This window comes from Typopeltis vanoorti, chromosome 25 (assembly GCF_054136105.1).
Source record: "Typopeltis vanoorti isolate ZY-2024b chromosome 25, IOZ_Tvanoo_1.0, whole genome shotgun sequence".
NCBI lineage: Eukaryota > Metazoa > Arthropoda > Arachnida > Uropygi > Thelyphonidae > Typopeltis > Typopeltis vanoorti.
Window position 1 is genome coordinate 5,088,184 of NC_143573.1, and position 25,397 is coordinate 5,113,580.

Below are 25,397 nucleotides of genomic sequence, written 5' to 3' on the forward strand. Positions count from 1 at the left end.
CTATGGGCATTTGTAGGTGGCCTAGGATGTAAAGTGGGACCTCTGACAATTATTGTTTCCCAAATTTTGGGAAGTTTTATGCATCCGTATTTATTTAAATTTGTTTGATTTCTGAGTGCCACTGAAGATTCTAAAAACAGTCTTTCTTTTTTAAATTTACTATGGTGGAGCATAGTGGTTTTTTTACAGGAGATCCTGTGAGTTGTATCCAATACATAGTCTGCAAGATCAGATTGACCATAGTCGTGATTACAGATGTACGATTTGTTTTCTTCTAAACAGATGGTCGATGACTACCTGTCTGTCTATAAGCCATCTTGCTGGAACAGGGTACTTCATATACTCCAGGCACAGAGAGGTGATCTTTGGTAGAACGGATAAGGGAAGCAAGTTTCCGGTGATGCTTAAAACCTGGCTATATTTTCTGATGTGGTTCCTCCAGTCTAATGTCTGTTGGTTTCCAAGGATATATCTACAACATGACCATGTAGAGGAGTGGATTAGTGCAAACCAAATGAACTTGAAAGTTTGATATACTCAGGCTGAACTGAGGACTTCTAATGTTCTGCACTGTAGTCATGTAGTGGCTGTCACAAGAAGAACCTTTAGACACCCCTTTTAGGTTCCTGGCTCTTATTATCAGGAAGAAAAATATGGTATTACTCTTAGTCTGCTTAAATAGTGAACTGTTACTTTTTCTTCAACTATTTTTAATGTTATAGTTTCTGATCATTCAAATTTGTAAGATGAGATGGATAATACAAGAAAACAGCAGACAACATAAAAACTGCTTTTACTACTTTTTAAATAAACTTGGTAAATACAACATGATAAGTATAATACAAATTTTGTCTTTGGCATTTTTAGAGCTTTACAAAAATGTATCATTTTAACCTATAATGAAGTTATTTAATCATGTGGTACCATCATTGTATCCTCTACATCAGTGCTTCCTAAACTTATGGATGTAAAGGCCCCTTGGAAAAATCAAAATATTTCATGGCCCCCATCGGAAAAAAAAATCGTAATATAGACATATATTATTATAAATTTTATTGTATTTATATTCAATACAAAACATACACAGCAAACATTAATTTAAAGCGCAAAAAATTCGGCCGTTTTAATGTGTTTGTAAGGTTTTTTTTGTGCTTCTTATCAATACTTTTGAAATGAAACTTATATGAATAAGCATATATTTACTAATAATCATTAAGCGTCGAATTAAAACAAATTTTGTGAACCAATACCAATGTGATTTTTTTCTATTAGGATGTAAAAATTAAATATGTTTCTTTTAAGATAAAAAATATCTACTTAGTCTTAAAACATTTAAAATTTTTCATTATTTCACAGTCCTCTCAACAAAACTAACCCCCCCCCCAAGGGGGCTGCAGCCTACAGTTTGGAAAGCACTGCTTTACATTCCTTGAGGGTACATATCAAGAATTTAATATTTTTAGGTGCACAATTTAATTCAGTTCCAAAAAAATTTTATCTGGCGCAGCATGCTTTACTCCATATTTCCAGTTAATAACTTAGCAATTGGTTAAATTACTAAATTTGAAGGGGAGGGGAGAAACTTGATAATTTCTATCCATTGTTAGGAACATATTCTTCAGTGGTATTAAGCAGGCTTTTCATCTTAATGTTGTTAGGGGTAATGAGAAGGAATTATTTCAATCTCTTCACAGTCTTCGCCAGCATAATTATTTATAGGTTGAGAAGACGATTCAAATGTCACATGAAGTCTACAAAATAAGTTAAACTATACAGAATTCAAAAGAAGGGCAACTTTTCTTCTTATAAGATGAAAATTGCTGAATAAATCAGTCAAAGATTGTCCTCTTCCTAGAATCCATGATCTTATTGTTCATTAATGTCACATATGTTTTCCATGAAAATATACCATGTATTTCCCATTGTTATAGCTCAGTTGGTTTTTCTTGTGTTTGGTGTGCATTTCTCAGGTTTTGGCAACTGAGTTGGATCTAAATTCACTATTGTTTAGTCCATTCAAATAAAATCCATTATTTCCATTGCGACAATGTGGATGACCTGGAGGATACTTTATAGTAAAAATACAAAGGTCTAGGGCTTCTCTCATATCCCAGCTGGCATATGTGAAGTAACGAGCAAAATCCATCATATTGTAAACCTGTTAAGAGAGAAAAGTTAAGAAATATAAGTACATAACAATCAGTAAAAATATTTTCAATTATATATTTAATTTCTCAAAACACAAATAACTAATCACTAATAAAAAGTTTTTGCTTATTTCTTCTATCATCTGGTTAAAAAAAAAAGTTCAGTCCCGTGTATATTTGCACCCCTGATTTTACTTTACGAAAAAAAGAAATTAAAAAGTTTTGCACATCATACCTCTCACATGAAGAAATATACAGTGAATGTTATGGAAATTTCAGATTTTGGAATTTGGTTGAAGAGAATTAGCATTTCAACTCAACAATCGTTAGCTTGCCTGCCTTTGTCATTGAGTCACACGATCTTTTGTTAATACTGCACCAATCATATGCAGGTCTTCATAGCTGCACTATCTCTACTGGTCTACCATTGATGTCCGTTTTGCGCTCCGCTTTCACTTTTTCTTAGTCATTCATGAAAGATTGTTCATAACGTATCTCAAGTCTTGTAAATTACTGGTCATTTTTGCTTGAAATATGAAGAAACGTTCAGGTTACAGTGCTAGTTTTAAACTCGGTTATTGATTTTGCAGATAAACATGACAATCGAGCAGCATGGCATAAGTTTACAGTGACTGAGTTTAATGTGAGATATTGGCATAAACAGAAATGATTCCAAAACGATAAAAGGACAAGCAATAATGAAACTGTTTGTTTTAATTTAATTATGGAAGTATTAAATTTAGCTAAATATTGAAACATATCACATGGAGGTGAGCAGCAGATTGCGTAAATAACATTGATAATTAAAATTTAAATGCATTCATTTTATAAATAATGTGAGCAATTATAATGAATACTGAGGATTTAATTATAAACTTCACTTTAGTTTCTGAAAATCCCTGCATACATCTTGCACCACGATTTTTTAATTTTAATTTTAGGAGAAAAAATATGACTTATTTTTGAGTGAATATGGCACTTCAAAAGAAAAATGGTAATTATACATGTGAATTTTCTGAAATGTTAGAACAAAAATAATTAAGATTACTGTGTACTTACAAGCCCACATAGGAGTGCAGTATAAAATGGCAGGACTGGAAGAAATGTATTTAAGAAGAGCAGAAAAGGAACTACTAAGATACTATCCCAAAGGTCCATATCTGCAGAAGTAACATTTGTCATCTGAAAAAAAAAGAGAAAAGTTGTAATACAATACCAACTTTTAATTGTTTATGTGCTTTAAATTATTAGTTGAGGTTGTACATATATCAAACATACATGCTTGTTCAAAAATAGGTCTGCATTTAGTTTTGGGTGGCTCAGAGATGGAAGAAAATAGAGGAATTGGGGTAGTTTAGTTTATTCATGGCGCTTGATGGCAGAGAAAAGTAGTGTGTTTTGACAACCTCAGACATTGGGATATCAGTTCACCTTACATTCAAGCACTGGCCTATAAAACATTTTTAAATGGCACTTGTGACACAGCCGGCAAAGGTTGGTCGATTGGTAGAGCCTCTGCTACTAATGGCTCAGTTAAGTAAGTTTGAGCGCGGTTAGTAGTTGGAAGGGGCCAATCGTTCGATGCTGTTGGCACACTCTCCCTCGATGAGTCTTTGGACTCCCTGGAGGTGTCAAATAATAATAATAATAATAATAGTAATGATTATCAGAAACACAGATTATTCTTATTAATTCCTATGCTTATTAATGCAGGCTATTTCAGCTTGAATAACAAACCATCAGTGCACAAGGTGGAAGCATGAACAATGGATTGTTTTCACAGATACAAAATCAGGCTGAAGTGTCTGCATTAATAAATTATTAATTCTTGTGTCTGTTTTGAATAGTATGTCAAAAAGACATTAAATAAATTTCCATGGTAGAAAGCCCAAGTACTGTAAATTTAAGAAACAAAAATTAACTGTCTGATGCAGAACACCATACTTGCTGCCAGCCTAGTGCATTGTCATTATTATGTTTTTAATTTGGCTCAACCCAAGAAAGGTTTGCACACCTATAATACATTAGTATCATTTAAGTGTTCCAAGAGTTCTCTATTCTGAAAATACTTGTTTTCTCTTCTTCCCAACCATCCTGGTTAGCTGAGCGAATGGAATACTTACTCTCCAACCAACAAGTTCGGAATTCAAATATGTCTGTTGCAGAGTAGCAAAAATGCCAGCACTCTGCTTACTAGAGGCCTGAAAAAGTACAAGTTTTCATATAAAGCCACTTCAGTTCCCAATAAGCAAATCATTGTCACACTAAAGTGATGATCTACCAAACAGTATTTGTTATGTTTCTGTTATTTGTATTTTTCCATGAGCCATTGAGATTTTAATGGCTCTAGAATAGTAACTTTTAACATTATCCTAAAATATATTCAAAATAATGCTAGGTGTAATGTTGCCATTGATAACATGAAGTAATGTTTTTTTTTCACTTACCCAAGTAGTATATAATAGGTGTACAAGATTCTCTCAATTACCTGAAGTGACTACTGTTCATTTACACCCCATTTATTATTATTATTATTATTATTACGGGTATCTCCATGGAGTCAGTAGACTCATCGCGGGAGACCCAAGCTAGCAAAACAATATCTGTCATATCTCTTCTTGAATTCATTTACAGATGAAGAGCTCACAACAAAGTCAGGCAATGAATTCCACTCATTCACCACCCTCCAGGCAAAAAACCTTGTTCTGACACCTTTGTTAACCACACTCTTCTTTAATTTCCAGAGATGACCTCTTGTTCTTCCATCACTATCACACAGCTGAAACATTTCCCCTGCATCAATCCTATAAAAACCTTTTAGTAATTTGAATGTTTCTATCATATCCCCTCTTCTTCGCCTATCAACCAATCTCTGCAATCCACAAGCTCTCAATCTATCAATGTAGGGAGCATTTTTTATATCACTCACCAACTTGGTCACTCTTCTCTGAACCCTCTCCACAGCCTCCTCATCTCCAAGGAATCCAGGTGACCAGACCTGAGCACAGTAATCCAAATGTGGAAGTATCAATGCTTTATAAAGGGGAATAATAACCTCTTTATCTCTGGATGTCAGTGTGTTCCTCAACAACCAAGTAATCCTATGTGCAATCTTGGACACCTTAGCAATGTGTCCTCTGAACTTCATCTCTCTATCTACCAATACCCCTAAGTCCCTAGCCTCATCAATCTCTTGGAGTACCTTTCCATCGATGTAGTACACAGCTGGTAATCTTTTAATCCCAAAATGCAAGACTTTACACTTTTCCACATTGAACTGACATCCATTTTCTTTTGCCCATTTTACCAGCTTATTTAAATCCTCCTGCAAACTTTCAACATCAGCTTGATTTTTTATTGCACTACACAACTTTGCATCATCAGCAAACAACTAAATATCTCCCTTTAAGCCGTTTCCTATATCATTTATATACAAATTAAACAACATTGGCCCAAGCACAGAGCCCTGAGGCACACCACTGGTCACCTGCCTCATTCTGGACTCGGCTCCTCCATACACCACCTTATGGTATCTCTCCCTGAGCCATTCTCCTATCCATATCACCAATTTAATATCCATTCCCATCTGCTCCAATTTGCGTAACAGTGTTCTATGGGGTATCCTGTCAAAAGCCTTAGCAAAATCCAGAAGTAAAGGAATTTAAGGAATGATTTACCGAACGTACAATTACAGTGCTGTTCTGTGTTATTGAGAGATCTTTATGGATCTCAAAAGAACTGAGAAATTCATCATGGAGTATCCACTTGAACTGTTAACAAGTCTGCCATATTACCATCCTTTGGCAATGCACTACAGTCACTTAACTTCCATAAGTTCATGTACATTTTTCTCTCTCACTCATTTTCTTCTTAGTTAATCCCACCCACAACTGAGGACTTGTGACCGATGTATTGTCTTTTTTTTTTTTTATCTGTCACTACCTTAGCCCAATAAGAGAAGGAATGATCTACTACCTCCCATGTGGCCTGCTTCTTTTAGTTCCTGACATCTTGCCCTGCATGAAGATGTTTATAAATGTTCTCTCCATATTGCAGAGACTCATTTCAAGACTCAATTGATGCTCAGTCCAAAGAACTCTAAGCATCTTCTAGGCCCACATTTCAGAAGAATTGATCTTCTTAAGTGCCTTGTTCAGTGTCCAAACCTCTAAGCCATAAAGAACCACAGAGAAGCCCAAGGATCTGAGCAATCTGATTTGTCAGCTGAGTTACTACATATCTGCAATTACTGACTTGCCAAGCTTTAAAACTTCAAATTACCACTGCAATGCTTTCATTTTAGCAGTCTGATTGTACATCTTGTCCTCTTTTCACTCCACAGAGACTTGATTAGTTGTAACACTTTCATTAAACAACCACATCAGTGGTTCTGTAGTTATTGTTTTCACTTAAAAGATATGTCAAAATCGTATTCATTCCACAACTGTTCATGGCAATTTATGAAGTTGCAATCTCTCAAACAGTACTTAGCCACCTTATCTTCTCTACCCAGCAACTACTGTTTTACAGATCAGTATTTTCTTAATCCATAGCATTAATCTTATCCTCTCATAATCTAATTCACTTTCCTTACTGTATCCAACTTGAACTTTGTTTCTTAAACAACCACCATTTACCTCTCTTTTTATATTTCTAACTTCATAACTCCTCCTTAGTTTGCAGTTGTTCTTGTTTGATTATCCATTTCACTCCAAATCCATTTATTCTTCTCATCCCAGGGAAACAATTTGTTACTACTGTCAAATGTTTCTTAACTCCTAAGCACTCCTGATTTCTTTCCCTTCAAGCTTTTCTACCATGTAGTTTCTAATGGGCACCTAACTATCATGATCACTTATCTTGCAAGTTGACATTAATCTCTTTCTTGAAAATTTCACATGCTTGTGCATTACACAGTGATGAAAATACACTGCACTTCTGTTTCATTCAGCGTGACTTGCACCATACAAATCACTAAAACTTGTACAGTCCTAAATTCTGACCTCCAAACCATTCTTCAATAGGGTTCTGATAACTTGAATTTCATGCTAATAAAACTCAATCCTATTTATTTCTGAAAGAAAGAACTTTTTCTTCCAGTTTCTGAGAATGCCCAAATATCTAAACAAGATGAGATTTTTCTAACCTCAAATCTATTTTTTTTTTTTTAAGCATAAAAAGTTTTACAAATAGTCTCTAAAAAATTAGGTTCTCTTTCAATACTGAGATATTGCTTTACCTCTGAACAACTATTAACTATACAAACTACAAATTTGCCTAGCCAATGAATACTGTTCTCACATGTTGGTGCTCTTAAGAGCTTCCTAAAAATATGATTCTGTACAAAAGAGAGAAATTAGAGTGATTAATGACTTCCTCACTGATTCAACTGTTACAAACATTTAGTTTCTGCTGTTTGCATTTACAAATATTTCCAAGGACACTTCACACAGAACTGGCATCAATAATTTCCCTAGTCTTCTAAATCTTAAATCATGTGCAGTGATTGTTCAATACCTCTTTGCAGTCAGAGAACACATTTTTCTTCATCTTCATTCACTTCTACTACTGCCTTTTGGAACAGTCTTTCTTATTATTTCCTCAAAAGGTCTTCAAAATCCCATGTTAACAAACTTCTTCTTTCTGCTATTCACAGTACAAGTTAAACAACCTCTCATGAATAGAATTATAACATTTTTCAATGTGACTACACTATTTCCCTCCTGGTTCTCCTCTAAGTAGGTGCATAGTGTTGTTTCAGGAAATTGACAACATAGACTAAATAAATTTTTTTTTTTTTTAATCATTACTTCCGATATTTAGCCAGAGTTAAATTGACATCTTCAGGGATTAATACACTGGTATCAAACACGTGCAAGCACACTTCAATAACAAAGATGAAACAGTAAAGATACAGCCAGGCATAAAGTTGTGTAATTATGCCATCCCACTGGCTTTGGTTGGATGTTCTTGGCTGAATGTCTGCAGATGAGGGTTTTCCATATGAGAGGCAACTATCCCAACTTAAACATTTCATATTTGTTTAAGTTGGGATAGTTGGTAAGAGCTGAAGCAGATTCAAGGAAAAGCCTCTCAAATTTAAATTTGTTTTGGTGGAGTACGGTGGGTTTTTTTTCCAATGGATAATGTGCCAGGTATCCAGAGCATGGTCTGCCAATCCTGAGTGAAGATAGTGACAGAATCAAATGTAGTCCTAGTGTTCTGATATACAATTGTTGGCTGTCTTGTCTCTTTGGCCATGATTGAAGCCTCAAGATCTTTCATAACCAGTGACTTAAATACTGATCTCATCATTCACAAATTGGGTGAAGATCACTCATTGAATTTCAAGACTGTCTCATTATCCAAAAGAAAGATACCACTTCACTCCCATTACTTTGGATAATGTTGCAACATCCTTTCAAGATCAGCTTTCTCTTCTTCGGCTGAGTGTCACATCCAGTTTATTATTATTATAAAATGTTTTACTTGGTCTGTAGGTTTCATTCAATCAGAATGCAGTTGAAGTTTTCAATGTCCCTGTCCAACTTTTTTTTTTGTTCCTTTCCAGATCTTCAAAACTTAAATACAGACTTGTTGATTCCTGCAATTTATCAACCATCTGATTCTGACAACCACTATTTGGCCTGAACCAAGCTTGTTCTTCTGCAAGTTCACCGTCCACAATTCTTTTTAGCCATCTTTTCGAATATGCTTGCATAAATTTCATGTAGAGCACTCAGTAAGGAAATTACTATAATTCTCATATTGGTTCATTTCCCTTTTTATAGATAGGTACTATGAGCTTTGATTCAATTATCAAGAGCTGTTTATACTGCCATATTTGAGTATTTTTGATTTATTATCTATTCCAGCGTCTTGATAATTTTCTACTTCAAGTATTGATATTGTACTCTTGATTGCATTTCTTTTGGATATTTTCTCCCATTGTCACTGCTTATCTCTTTTAAAGCAATAATTTCATGCATTTAGAATATCTTTAGTTTTCATGACATTTATCATCTTTAATTTTATATCCATTTTAAACATCTTCAACTGCCTACAGAATATTTTGCCATCTTTATGATATTTATCTTTGATATGTCCAAAGTCTCATCTTTCCATGACCTTTGTTTAGCTACTTTCTCTGTATTCTCTAATGGTACATACTTTCTGATTTACATGCCAAGAGCTTATGACATGATTTCATCCATTTCATCTCCCAGGTTTGTTTGTTGTTTTTTTCCTTCAATAACATATGTATATTTGAGTCTACTGTTTATTTCTAAACATTGCTTGACATACATTTGTTTTAAAACTTTCAACATATTTATTTCATATATTAATCTGCTGTTTAGGTTTCAATGAGAAACAACTTTTCCTTTGTCTTTATGTCAACTGTTTCTCATTTTAAAATTTGTACATATTGTCTATTTGAAATTTTCTGAGATTCAAGAAGTTTTATCTGTGTTTTCTTTGCCTTCCTTTCCTTAATTACTGAATATAATATTTTATTCAAGCTACATATTATGATAACATAGAAGTATTTAGCAGCAGCCCACCTGTTAACATGGAAGCTTTTATTGATACCAATTTTCATTTGAGAAGGCTACTTTCAAGTTAATTTACTAAAGCAACATTAAATTCTGTAATATGTAGCTTTTAAACAGCATCAATCTGCATAGTTTTCTTATAAGACATCAGATCCTCTGTTTGCAGCAGGGAAGATGTGTTTTAATTGATTTGCCAAACAAATTGTAGTGTAGCCAACTGCTCTTGTAGCAGTATTCTTACTTGTGTGTGAAAGAAGAAAGGAACTTTTTTCCCCCCACACAGAAGGGTTTTCAGGATATTTTCACCTGTGCGTCATCTTTTCTTCTATCTTATTACTCTGTGTTTTGGATTCCAGTCTCAATGATTCTTTTAACACATTTATTCCATTGTAAAGTACTTTTAAAGATTTCATTTTGCATTGCCTCTTAAAATTTGTAATAGCTTAAAAATAAATCTTTATATGAGACTATACAGTGACCGGAAAAATTTGACGCAACATTTTTGCCTAAACAGTTGATGGATGATAAAGGTATTATAAATTCATTAAAAAGGCCAATTTTTATTAAGGTGAATGTCAGTGATACATAACATAATGAAATCATTAAGAGATGCTGCATAAATAATTAACTTTTTTCTGCGGATCAACATCGCTCATTGGAAAAAATGCTAATGCTGTGAAGCATTTAATTTTCATGTTGAATTCAGCATCTGTTTGATAGTGTAACTTCAAACCAATGGCAACGATTTTGCAACATAGATTTTGAACCGAATGAAATAAACAACCTGTTATAGTTGTTGATGTAATGTTATAAAAAAGCATCGATAGTTGCTTCCTCGAAGTCAACCATTAATGTTTCAGGATCTAATGATGAACATTAGCGCCCTTCAAGGCACTGAATAATCTGCTGATTTGCCAGGAAGCAAAGCAAAAAGCTGCTATGGAATCCTTAAGGGTCTCATGCCAGTCCCAAGCCTGGATAAAGGAGGAGGGGTCGGTCAGATGAGTGTCGATGCTCTGCCCGTATGATTGTTATCTGATGCATATACGAGCAACAGCTATAATAATGCTGGCTCAGATGTATCCCAAATCAACAAGGTCTGCGATAACAATCGAGCAATCAGGGGTTGGATCGAAAAGTGGGATGCTGAACGGAAACTGAAAGTAACAGAACTATTATCAGTAGGAACATGGAATGTATGGACACTTTGGATGGCAGGAAAACTAGAATTACTTCGCAAGGAAATGAAGAGATATTGGTGTGAAACATTAGGACTGGCGGAGTTGCGATAGACATCATCAGGAAAGATAAATAGATGCAAAGTCATATGTCATGGCATGACACGAAGCAGGAGTTGGTTTCCTTCTTAACAAAAAAAAGCTAGAAAGGCACTCTCAGGCTACAAACTAGTCAATGAACGAATCATAGCAGCAAGATTTCAAGTAAAATCCTTTAATATATGCACCCACATCTGGCAGCACAGATGAGGATATTGACTTATTTTGCAAAGATCTGACAGAGACAATAGAAACAATACCAAAACAAGATATACTAATTATTGAAGGAGATTGGAATGCCAAAGTTGGAATATATAATGATGGTTGGGAAAGAGTCATGGAAAAATATGATTTCGGAGAAAAAAATGAAATAGGTGAAAAAATGTTAGAATTTGCTGTGGACCTCTATTATGGATTCATCGAAAGGAGTGTGGAAAATGGACATGAAGATCAAATGATAGGAACACCAAGAACATGACTGATATGATTAAAAGACAATGGATAACATCAGTACAGCAGTGTCGAACTTTTCAAGGAGCGGATATAGACTCGGATCATAGTTTAGTGATTGCAAGCATGAAGTTGAAATTAAAAAAAGAAAATATAAACCCCATCATCAGAAATGACAAGAGCAAGAACAAGTGAAGCAGAAATAGGAAGAAGGTGCAGAACAGTGTTAGAGGAGAAACTTAAAAGTGTGGACAGAAAAAAATTCAATGGAAGATGCAGTTGAAGAAACAGTACCAGAAGAAGAGATCAAAAAGAAATGGATTAGACAAGAAACACTGAAGTTAGTAAAGGAGAAAAGAATGTTGAAGATAAGAAGGAATACATCAGAACAAATAGAGGAGCAATATAGAAGAAAGTGTAATGAGGCGAAAAAAGCAGTTAGCTGGATAAGATGGATGGTTAGAAGTCCAATGCAATAATATAGAACAGTACTATGGAGAGCATAAAACTAGGGAGGTGTACAAAGTGATTAGAACCATTAATAGGAGGTGGCAACCAAAACAGGATACAGTTAAAGATGAAACGGCAAAGTATTGATGAATAAAGATAAAATTGTACAGCGATGGTTACTGTAGTGAGTTATATGGGAAAAAAAAAGCTAGATTTAGATAGTGTTGGGAAACTGACTGAAGAATTGAAGCAGATATCACCACTAGGTAATGAGTATGATATTGGCTCGCTCGCAGACCTTGTTGATCCGGGCGACGTCCGAACTGGCATGTTGTAGCTGTTGATCGTATATGCATTAGATAACAATCATGTTTTTTCTTTACAGTCAGAGCATCGACACTCATCTGACCAACCCTCCTCCTTTATCCAGGCTTGGGACTGACATGAGACCCCCACCCACCCACCCTAAGGATTCTATGGTGGCTTTTTTGCTTTGCTTCCTGGCAAATCAGAATTAACTTACAGCAGATTATTCAGTACCTCAAAGGGCTTATGTTCATTAGATCTCGAAACATTAATGGTTGACTTCGAGAAAGCAACTATCAATGCTTTTTTCTAACATATTTACATCAACAAGTATAACAAGTTGTTTATTTCATATAGTACAAAATCTATATCGCAAAATTGTTGCCATTGGTTTGAAGTTATGCTATCAAACAGATGCTGAATTCAACGCGTCATTTTTTAATTTAGCATTTTTTCCAATGAGCAATGTTACTGATGGATTTGTTGAATTGACGATCACAGCAAAAAGTTAATTATTTACGCAGCATCTCTTTTAATTCGCACAATTTTTAAATGATTTCATTATGTTATGTATCACTGACATTCACCTCAATAAAAATTGGCCTTTTTAATGAATTTATAATACCTTTATCATCCATTGATTATTTACGAAAAGTAATGCAAAATATCTTGCGCCATAAATGTTTACGGCGAAATTTCCTAGAACCGAGACTATGCGTATCCACAGTATAATATTCACACATTTCTATCCTAGTTTCATATGTTCTGTGGTTTGCTGCTACATGATTTGGATTACATAAAAACAAGGAAGCAGAAAATATTTATTTAGTGCCTCTGAAAATATTTAATTAAAAAATTAAAACTAACATGATAATAGAATGGAATGTCTGACAGACTACTTGTGTCAGATTTTATCTATAAAATTTGGGGTTTTACTACGTTAATATATTGAATATCAGCTAGGGTTTTACGCGAAGGTATAAGGGAATGCCTCTGACTAGGCTCTTTAAGTCTCAGCATTGGTCAAAAAGAGAATTCAAGAATAGCTAAGTAAAAGTATAATACTGTCAGCATGGCTTTGTGACAGGTTGGTCATGCCTTAGTAATTTACTAACTTTTTAGAATAGAGTAACAGCTGAGTTGGATAAAGAAATGGCTACACATTGATTTTGCTAGTTTTTGCAAAGGCATTTGACAGAATACCACATGGAACTCTGTTATGAAAATGAGAACAAATGGGGATTGATGACACTAGCTAAATGGATAAGAAGGTGGCTGCTGGACAGATATCAAATAGTGGTATATGGAGGAGCAGAATCAAGCAAACACAGGTGACTAGGTGTGCCACAAGGTTCATTGTTAGGACTATTGCTGTTTAATTTGTACATAAATGATATAGGAAATATTCAGATGTTTGCTGATGATGTGAAACAGAGTAATAGTTAATCAAGGTGATGTGGAGAGTTTGCAGGATGATTTAAATAGGCTGTCAGTATGAGCAAAAGATAATGGGTGTCAGTTTAATGCAGAAAAATGTCAAATTATACATTTTGGGAAAAATAGATCACAAGCCATGTATCACATTGGTGGTGCTGTACTCCAGGAAATAGATGAAACTAGAGATTTAGGGTGGTAGACAGAATTCAAGTTTTAGAGGATGCTAAGGTAGCCCATAAGATTACTTGGCTATTGAAGAACACACTAAGTTGTTATTCCTCTTTATAAGGCCTCGATATGTCCACATCTGGATTGCTGTGCTCAAGTCTGGTCCCCTAGGTTTCTTGTGGATGAGGAAGTAGTGGAGAGGATTCAGATGCCTGTGGAATGTTCCCTATGAGGATAGAGTGAGGGTGTGTGAATTGCAGAAGTTTGTTGATAGGAGAAAGAGAGGGCATATAATAGAAATATTTAAGTTGCATAAAGGGTTGCAGAGGAAATGTTTCAACACTTGGCTAGAGGAACCAGAACAAGGGGGGGTCATCCCTGGAAATTGAATAAAGGAGTGGTTAGTAGGGATGTGAGGATTATATTTTTTGCTTGGAGGGTTGTGAATGAGTGGAATGGGTTGCCAGAGTCAGTTGTGAGTGGTTTGCCTGTTAATGGGTTCAAGGAGAGGTATGATAGATTGGGTCTCCTTATATATGTGTCTTCGGACTCCATGAAGGTGCTTGTATAATAATAATAATATAGTACTCCAGATTCATTGCTACCATACTTACCACTAACTTTACAGTAAGTTTTGCAAATGCAAATCCGAATGCTAATATAAACACATTGGGGCTAAGATTGAAGATTCCAGATATGTATACTCGAGCCATAAAAAATGTCAATATGATCAGTGGCACAAGAGGATTCCAGATTTGTGGACCCTGAAGAAGAATACTGTTATTTAATATGCATCACTTCATAATTCATGTCATACAAGATAAGCTGCTACAAAACATTAGAAATAATCATTTTTATATATTTCGTATTGCACACTAAACTTCTAAACACTCTTATGGTAGAAATATTTAGTTATTTTTCTATATAAATGAGCATTTTTATTTAGTAATATTAATTATTACATTTAGTTTAGAGTCACTAAGGATTAAAGCTAGATAACTAGGAGAAGATATCCACATAGCATAAATTTAGTTTAATCCTTTATCGAAGTGTGAGCAAACAACACTTGGATAAAGGATTAAACTAAATTTATTATAGTCTAACCAAGTAAAAAATAAACTTTCAACATCTTTCTCCATATCCAGAGTAATTTAATAAAAAGGTGGCACACCATTTGGCAACTCCTATAGGTAAAGATGACCTCGCTATTGCTTCTGCCTGGTATCTCCACCTCTGGGCCTGACTTTCACTGAAGAGACCTCAATAAAGGTCGAAACTAGTCTGGGTAGTGGCCCTTCCCTTAATGCATAACATCATACATATCCACAAGATGTGTTTTGCATTATGGGAGATACAGGGATAGGAATGATGGTAGCTTGCTCCACCTTTGCTACGAGTTGCACTACCTTACCCCAGTCCTGAAGATATTTTCAGGCGCAAACTTTGTTTGCTCACACTTGGATAAAGGATTAAACTAAATTTATTATAGTCTAACCAAGTAAAAAATAAACTTTCAACATCTTTCTCTAAATCCAGAGTAATTTAATAAAAAGGTGGCACACCATTTGGCAACTCCTATAGGTAAAGATGACCTCGCTATTGCTTCTGCCTGGTATCTCCACCTCTGGGCCTGACTTTCACTGAAGAGACCTCAATAAAGGTCGAAACTAGTCTGGGTAGTGGCCCTTCCCTTAATGCATAACATCATACATATCCACAAGGAGATGTGTTTTGCATTATGGGAGATACAGGGATAGGAATGATGGTAGCTTGCTCCACCTTTGCTACGAGTTGCACTACCTTACCCCAGTCCTGAAGATATTTTCAGGCGCAAACTTTGTTTGCTCACACTTGGATAAAGGATTAAACTAAATTTATTATAGTCTAACCAAGTGAAAAATAAACTTTCAGTATCCACATAGCCTTTTAAAGAATGATGAACTGCCCAGACCTTCTGACCTAACATTCAGTTTTCAACTTCTTGTGGTACTCTGTCAGTAAGTAACTACATGGATAAAAAACGAATGAGGATGGGTGGGAATTTGAAATTTAGCTGACCAAATTCTTAACAGCTTAAACCTAAACAAAGATGATAGGATTTCATGTCTGCTGGCATGTCATCCAAATGAACCTCCCTAGTTTCATCAGGGCATCAGCACAGTGAAAAGTTAGCTGTGGGCACAAACTGTATCAGCAGAATTTAAGATAGGCACCATCAACATAAGAAGCATCAATAGAAAAGAAATGGAACTGGCAGAAAAATTAGAGAAGTACCAAGTTCACATAATTGGTGTTAAAAAACAAAGAAAAAAAAAACAGATGAGATTCTTCTAATAAATAGGGCATACATTCAGGCAAAGGAAGAAGTAGGTATGGGATGCAATACTGAATGCAAGTAATATCAAAGAGAGATGATGTAGCAAACATAAAAATAAAGAATTGGACAACGAGATTATGCCTATAGTTCCAGAGAGGGTACTGTCAAGGAAGAAATGGAGAAATTTTTTAAAGCATCAGAGAAGGCAGCTGACATAAAAAGTCAAACTTGATCCTTGTTAGAGATCTACATAGAAAAGAAGAAAATGAATATCAGGAGACAGAAATATTTTGAGAAAATTTTGAATGATAATGATATATATACCTGCTGGATTTTATGGGCTAATTACTGGTACGATGCACACAAATTCATGTGGCAAGGAAGCACAACAAGAAATAAAAGTGTCACTGACTGTTATTGTTGATAGTTATATCTTCATGCTGGTTTAGGACAAGAATATACAGAATTTGATCATCAGTTTTGAGCAGGATAAAATTAAATATCATATTGAAAAAAAAAAAAGTAAGATAGTTTTAAAAAGAATCATTGAACACTTTCACAAGTGAAATGTAAACTTAAATATACAAACATTATCAAAGAAAAAATAAAAGAAATTTAAAATCAGAAACAAACCTTGGAGACTTCAGTGACAGACTCAGAAGGAAACATTCACTGATTCTGTTGGTTGATTAGGGGTTTGTTGGCTCAAGGACAGCTAAAGTCATACTGTACCATGCCAAATGTTACAGCATTACTCATGGTAATAATAAACAGTAATAAAGAGATAAATTACTATATCATGTACAAAAATATTTTTTTAATTAAGTTAATCAAACCAGTATCTACATATAATAATCAAATGTGTGTTAGTATCAATTATGTTTAAAAAGCTACAAAACTTCATGCAATATAAACTAACTGTAGTCCCATACATGGGACTGAGAAACAGTATGGAGGAAAATCATCAGCTGCATCTGCCATCTCATTTCCCTGAATATCAAAATTATGGACGTTCAATTTGTACAAAAGTTGTAGTCACTAAGCACACAGGAAATGAGATGGTCTGTATAGAATTCAGTGAGTGTGTGTAAATCATACACTTGTAGCAGTTTTCTTTGATATGCACAAGCTGATTTGCATGTAACTCTGCTGTATAATTACTGCAATCAAGTGGGATATGATAGTCAGGAAATACAGCACCACAACCAACAGATCATGTATAGAAGAGAAGAAAATCAGAGTATTCTGCTCTGTGTGCATTAAATAACTGCATGTTGACTGATGACGTGTGAGACTTCCTTAGTTAACACAGTGAGAGGTTGCAGAATAAAGCATAAATTTACCATGGAGGAATGTTATGTTTGATGTAGGTAATATTAAGATTAATGTCAATAGCTTGCATAATCAATTTAATATGCCTATCAGAAGGACATAAGGCATGACATGCAATACTGAGCTTCTCAACATTGAGAAAAGATACTAGTCAACATAGGATGCTCTGGAAGAGAGAGAGAGACTATCTTTATTCACTGATTCAGCCAGCATGCATGCATGCAGGCATGTGGTGAAGTTGTCTGCAAGGATAGAAAAATCTGATTAAGGAAGTTAGAGACAGTCATGAAAAAGCAAATAAGTTTGTATGTGGCCTGAAAGAATACAGAAAAAAAAAATGTAAGAAAGGAAAGCAATATATAAAAGTAGCTAAAAAAAATGTCATGTAAAGACTTTTAGAATAAAGTATATATATACTTTATATATATATAAAGTTTCCTGGAGGTTACAATTTATCAAATTTGATGTATGATAAGTAAAAATCCAGAAAATAAAATAAAAATTGGTTAGACTAAAAAGGTATATTAGAAGGTAAAAATCTAAAATTTTGAAGTATTAAAAAAAATATATTAAAAGTCCTAAGAACTTGAAAACATAAAATATAATTAAAGACTGCTTTTACTGCATCTTTTAATCAGATTGTATTGAATTTTCAAAGTTATGTCTTTTAAACTTTAGGCTTTTTTATGTACATTTTAAGTCTGACCAATTTATTTTATTTTCTCTGGCTTTTACTTAACCTTTACATGAAATTTAATAAATCAGCCTCCAGAAAACTACCTAAAGATTTTACTGGCAATCTAAAAAGGTAGGAAGTGATAATGATTCATGATCACTTTCATTAATGTTTTTTAATACCTCTTATAATTGGAGAGTTGTAGCTAAAAAAAAAAAAAAAAAAATAGTATTGTAGGGTGCTCTATAGATAAAGCATTGCTTATTACTTTATCATCTCATCTTCTTTATACCCTCTTTTACCTTGCAGTGTCGAGGGTTTATTAATCAATCGGACCTCAAACCGTTGACAGGATAAGGTGGTCAGCACTGTGCCCCGGTGTATCCTATGTCCTGTAACGTTGAGTTCTCAAGGCCGGTTTGCCTGCTTTGGGAGATGAAAAACCCCGAATAAACTGGGGAAAAAACCCTACTGTCCACGCCCGAGGAAGATCCTTCAGCTCCTCACGTCACTGACAGGAATCGAACCTAGGACACTCCTTCCCCAGGCATATGGTTGTGAAACACACAGCCACTAGGCTAACCATGCAGACTATTACTTTATTTATACCAAAAATCACTACATAAATGAAGTGGACTATATATCCTCTTTCCACTTTTTCTTTGTCATGTTAAAAAGGTATGTCAAAGTTGATATTAACTCCCTGAAATATTATCTCAAAATACAGAGATATATCATCAAGCCCTATAAGTTTACTTAACTGCCCATTCACTATCAAAACTTCCTCCACCCTTTCCCACTGCATGACATCACTACCACTTTTCCCCCTTCTATAATCATTCTTTTATAAACTTTATAGGAGATTTTTGTGGCCTCATTAGCTAACTGCTGTTCATACTGCCCTTATACGTGAGTAACCTTATTTGCTTTTTTGTACACTCATTTAACTCATCTGTTGCCTTTAATTCCTCATCTCTCTTCTGGATAACATCTACCTTATTTAACCTCCTGATCCTAAGAATAAATTCAGACATTGTCTCAGACACAGTTCTTGACTAGGGCCCAACCAGCATTGATCTCCTTTCCATCCAATTCCTCATTCCATGATATAAAAAAAGCTCAGGATTGTGCAGCTATAATTAACAGCCTTATAGTTTGACATACATCCCTTTCTCAGAAAAGTCTGCATATGGCTGGAATACGTTCTTTGTTACATACTGCTTAAAGCAGGTATCTCTTGAAAACTTGAATTTCATGCTCCTAATTTCATGATGCCATCTCTTCATTTCAACCTATATTATTGCAATTAAAATCACCTACAATGATACCTTTTCTTATTTGCTCTAAACTAATCTGTCAAGATATTTACTTCTCACTGCCTTTAACATCACCTGGCCTATAGCAACATCCAACTAAATATTTCCTGTCCACCTCTACTTTACATTGTCTCAAGACTGCTACTTGTTTTTTGCATCTTCACCTTGAATGAGCATAAATCCTCTGCTACCATCAACAGCACTCCTTTTCCCTTTTTCCCCTGTCTGTCTTCATGAAAAATATTATACCCTCCATTTCTCTCTTCCACTGTCCTCATTCAACCATCATGTCTCGCTTATTCCAATAATTTTCAGGTGAGTGAACTTGATTAATGGAACAGTTTTGTTCCCCTAATGCATATACTTCTGATATTTGCATATACCTCATTTCTGGTTCTATAACAAGTTCCACACTACTTCTTGAGGTAACTCCATACCTTCTCCCTGACCCTTCCTCTACCATTACAGAACCTACAACCTTCCTTTAACATCTCGCAATCCTTTATCTATTTGCACATTCACTTCTGCATCCACACTTCTAATACAGTGTCTCCCTGTTCTGCATTTCTGCTCTCTCATTCCCTTCACACACACATCTCCTGCTCCTCAACATCACCTTAGTTCCTGAGATCTATATTCACTGCAGTCATCTCTGTCTCTCAGCAACAGCCTCTCTTGATGATACATCAAACCATTGAAATGCAGTCTGTCTCACACTGTCAGTTTTGCTGCTATAGGTGGGGGGGGGAGGCACCAGGGATGACAAGCATCAACAGATTAGCACAATGAATGTAATTCAAGTAATTATTATGGGGAACTTCAGTTTCAGAGACATAGATTGGAAGGAGGAAAATCAAATGGCAGGAAGAAAATGGAATTTATACATCTACTGAGAGATAATTACTTGAAGCAGAATGTGATGGAGGGGACTCGAGTGCAAGAGTGTTGGATCTAGTTATAGGATCAGAAGACCTGTCCATAATTAAGATTATGCCATCTTAGTTATAAGGTATTTACTGAAAGGACATATTTGCATGTTTTCATATGATAGAAAAATGATTGTATAAATCACAGCATTAAGAAGTGAAAGAAAGTAGGAAAGAGGAATAACAAAAGAAATGAATGACAGACAAAGATTTAATTATTAGAGATGTCGTAAATGGAAGATTTCATCAGGTGTGCTTTCCAGGAGAGAGAATTAGCAGGATAATATGAGAAGCAGATGAGCAAGCGAGTTGGTGGTGATTGTTGGAACAAATGACTTGGTTGGGCATAAGGCGAATGTGAGGATGGATATCAGAAGGTTGGTGAGGACAGCAAAAGATAAGTGTGGTTGGAAAGGTAGTTGGTGTGTTGCCAAGGTATGATGATGAGTGGAGATAGAGAGCAGAGATTATGAATGGTACTGTTACATCCTGAATGAAGCACTTTATTAAAGAAATGATTCATTCAGGATTTAACAAGTCAGAAAAATCAGCTGAGAGAAAAACTTGTACTAGAACAGAAGAAATAAAGTACTAAACTGTAAATAGAAATAGAATTACCTCATTTTAGTAGAATTGTAATCCGTGTATAAATTAGTATTATATGAAATGCATCATGTATACAATGAATGAGTAAATTAGATGTAAACATTAGTCCAAAGGCCACGGGCGGGCCTGAGGCATTGGCAATCTCGGAAAGCGACGCACATTCGTTTCCCGGTAGACGCTATGATCTCGTGATGTGCCGAAGTTGCTGCAGACAAAGAAAGTAGCGGGCAGGAAAAGATTGCAGAAAGAGTAAGAGGGTGCTAAAAAGGGGGGAAGTGAAGAGAGAATAAAAAGGGTTTGCACCCCTTTCTCAAGGCTTTTTTCGCCTGTTTTGCTGTATGATGATTTGACCTCTCTCGTGGACCGGTGGTTCCTGATGGTGTTTCTTGGCGATAGTTCGATATGAGAGGGTGCGCCTTTCCCTTCGATGTCTGAATTTCTGCCGGTACTGAAGCGTGAGATGTCGGCACATGCTGCCTTCGCTAAAAGTTCCGACAGAATACTATTGCAGGCGTATGAACCGGCAGCTAGAAACGAGGATGGCCCGAAACAGATCGAGAATGACGAGGAAAAAAACGCCAGGTGTAGAGCATAGTTTAATATGAAGACCGTAGTAACCCACCACGTGGATGCAGGCTTATGGAGGTATCGAAGGTAATTCAAACAAAGAAGGACAGTTCAGACGGACCTGGAGATCCTGCCCCAAGAAATGGTAAAGTACAGATTTTGTTGTATAATTACCCAGTCGGAAAAAGGGAAAGATCATTGTAGTGTATTAATCGAGTATGGACAGTATTTGAGAACTTTAAGTGATTATTTAGCAGTGGCTGATATCTATAAGACAAATTGTTAGGAATGATTATAGATGATTGTGACTAGCTTAATATGCAAGACTAAAATAGTAGGTAGAAAATTGAGTAGAAGTGTATAACTTAACACACATAATATACACATTATATGTGTTAAGTCTCTAACTCAAAAGAAGGATTTATTGTTTATGTATTAGAGTATTAATCTGTTTGAAAAAGTTTGATTTAGCATGTCCTTGAACTAATTGAAAGTGAGATTGGTCTAAGTGTATATTATGTCTTTAGATTCCAATAAATATGTTTTTTCTTTTATACCTGAGTTTTGCCTATGATATGAACCAAAACTACCATTCATTAATCTGAACCATAGCAGGGAGGGAATTGAAAGAAAGGTATAACATGTTGTTATGGAGGTTACGACTGCAAACCAGAATTTACTTAGCCACAGTAGAGCATTTAATTTATGAGTTTAAGCACTAAATTTATTCACCTATGTGCACCAAAGGCTTATCTCCAGTTCTATTCCACATTTATATAAACAGAATCCTAAAAGAATGGAAAGCAACTTTCAAAGATGGGATTAAATAATATACAGCTAAATACAATACTTTATGCAGATGATCAAGTACTTATTACAAATTCGGAAGACAAACTCCAAATGGCATCTAAATGAAAATCTCTAAAACAAAAGCTATGGCAATGTGTGGAAACACTATTCAAAAAGTGAAAATTATGCTTAATAATAGAATAAGTTAAGCAAGACTACAAATTTACAATAGAATGAATGGTATAATTAAAATAAATTTTGGAAAATACATGAATAAAGAAACTCAATTAAGATTACATAATGACCAAATTTGTAATTTTTCCAAATTCTCAAATTTGGAAGTGAAACTTGGATTCTAAAACAAAGAAACAGACAAAGATTGAAAACAGCACACACAGGCTGATTTCAGGATACTCTCTTTGCATGCCTTGCAGGACACACTCATGGCAAAAAGGACTTAACAGAGAAGTTTCTAAGACATCTCCTGGGACTCACTAGATTAGATAAAAACACAGAAATGCGAGAACAATTACATACAAAAAAGCATCATACAAGAAAAAGGAAAATACTTTATGATCCCTGAAGATGGCAATGTAACATTGCCAAAATATAAGTAGTTAATAATTGAGTTTAAATTTCCTAAAAAATTAGAAGTATGTCTAACCAATGTATAAGCTTATCTACAAGAATCTCATCCACAGAGATTCCATCACACGCAAGGCCCATCAATATGGCAAGTTAAAGCTTAAGATTTCCAGACAACTTAATCAGTTAGCCTTTCTAAAACGATGCCAGGATAATAATGCGATCCCAAATTGTGTAAAACTAAAACACCGATTTACGTCACCAAAGGTTCTCCAGATGCACTAACTGCTCTTGTATGCGAGCAGACTGCTACCACTCATGTTCTCTTAACCGAAAGGAATAAAGTTATTTGTGCGCCAGAAGTAGAGCTTTCTGCTATGCTGACCGTCGACTTTTGGATGGTCCTTTTCAACACCTCAAATGCTTCAGTAGAAAAAGAATTTCAAAGAATACGATGTTTGCACATAATAAAAAGAAATAACAAATTTTTTGAAAGTTTACAAAAGAACTCAGATTCCAAAACTCAACATGGTAATAAACCTATCAATCCCTTATCCTGAAACCATCAGTGCACTCGTGCTTGGCCACAACTTTACTATGGTACCTAAAATGATCCCTGCAGAAGAAATAATGATATAGGTAGAACAAGGTACCTGCAGCCTTCCCGACCATATTACCAATATGAAGAAGAATTCAAAGCTCTGCAAGAAATGAAAAACTACAAAAAATTACTAAAGCAGATAAGGGAAATGCCACTGTGGTTCTAAACCAATCAGATTACACAGGTAAGCTTGCCTCTTTACTTTTAGACTGTTCTACCTACCTCCCTATAGAATATGATCCCACCAATGCCCAAATCAGAACACTCCATAAAGGCTTTAACACAATGGATCATATTCATGCAGTAAACCAAATAATAGAAAAAACCAATTGCCCCTCTCTTTAGCCTTTATTGATTATTAAAAAGCATTTGATTCCATGAAAACTAATGCAATAATCAAAGCACTCCAGAATCAAGGAGTTCCTGGACCCCCTCCAGGAAATATACTACACTGCAACAGCAACAATCCAACTTCACACAAGTAGCAATAAAATATCAATTAAAAAAAAAAGGTGTCTGACAAAGAGACTCGCCCAAAATCTTAATAATATAAACTGGACAAACCTTGGTATAAAAATTAATAACAAACTTAACACACCTAAAATATGCAGATGATGTCATAATTTTTTGCAAACACTCCAGAAGACCTTAATATAATGAAAGCAGAAAAGTTGGCCTAAAAACAAACAGAAAAAAACTAAAATCAAAAAAACATAATAATAAAAGAAAACAATTTCTTGGAAAGAGTCTTTTCATATACATATTTAGGTCATCTCATTGATCTAAACCAGTGATTCTTAACCTTTTCGAAGTCACGGAACACTTTTGATTATAAGAAAAATTTGGGGAACACCAAAAGTATTAGGGTCATAAAACTAACAATAAAAAATATGCAAGAACTTGCCTTTTATAAAAATGGAACTTATTTTAATGGGATACTTGAGCTTGTCAGCTTTTGCAGATTTCAGCAAAATCAGGTTTAATATGTGATATAGCTACCCTCATCTCTTTGTCATTATTAGTAAGTCATTCACACTTTTTAGTTCTTATATGGGTTAATATTGTGAAACCAAGCTCACACAAATATGATGATGAAAAGTAACAAAATTTTCAGTGCTCTTGTGGAGAGAGCTGGGTATTCGGCTTGGACAAAAATCCAAAATTCCTCAAGAGTTATTTCAGAGAATCATTTTTAGAGTACGATCCATTAACAAAGTAACTAATTGTTCTTGTAACAAAAAGTCTCAACTCAATGTATTAACTGTGCCAAATGGATTTCGTATCCAGTTATAATTGTGTGTTTAAGGAAGGAAAGTAAGTTGAAATCTTTTCTTTCAATATTGTTAAATATTCTGCTATAACGGAAATAATTCCCTTGACATTTTTATTATGGAGCGAAAGAAACATATCTACTTATTTTTTCTGATATGTGGTTTTTCCAAAGAGATACTTTTTTCTGAAAAGCTAACAATTTGTTAGTGGATGTCAAAATATTTTCATTTTTCTCTTGGATACTTGTATCAACGCTATTTAAGTAAAAAATATCTGTTAAACATGCCATTTTAGCAACACTAAATATCATTTTGAAGACATTTTACAAAAGGATCTGTAGCTTCATTTTGAAAAAAGGCCAATAATTCATTCTAAAATTTAGAATCGTACTTTATCCCTGGATAACCATCTTATTTCAGTGTGCAAAAGCAAAGATTCATACTTGACTTCCATAGATATGCAAAGATTTTTAAAAAGGCATGCTTTTAAAGGTCTTGACTTGATTTAAATGACCATATTTTATCTTTATGCTGCAAGTAAAAGAAAAAATAACTCTTTTAAATCCAGATGGCATGAAGGTTACAGATACAGAAGAGGTTGTTCAGTTAATGAATGCCCATAT

General features: G+C 34.8%; 1 protein-coding gene across 3 annotated transcripts in view; it reads right to left on the reverse strand.

Annotated features, from left to right (window-relative positions):
* Positions 1-777: 777 nt before the first annotated feature.
* The window catches only part of LOC150092492 (cholinephosphotransferase 1-like), a 195,506-nt gene continuing 170,886 nt past the window's right edge, over positions 778-25,397 (reverse strand). For 2 of the 3 annotated variants that reach the window (XM_090414333.1, XM_090414332.1), the window contains exons 8-10: positions 14,403-14,552; positions 3,207-3,329; positions 778-2,158 (exon numbers count right to left, since the gene is read on the reverse strand). In XM_090414333.1, the coding sequence (XP_090270459.1) occupies positions 1,967-2,158; positions 3,207-3,329; positions 14,403-14,552 (465 nt within the window). In that variant the 3' untranslated portion in view covers positions 778-1,966. The remainder of the gene's footprint in view (positions 2,159-3,206; positions 3,330-14,402; positions 14,553-25,397) is intronic. The other variant, XM_090414334.1, reaches the window with a different exon arrangement.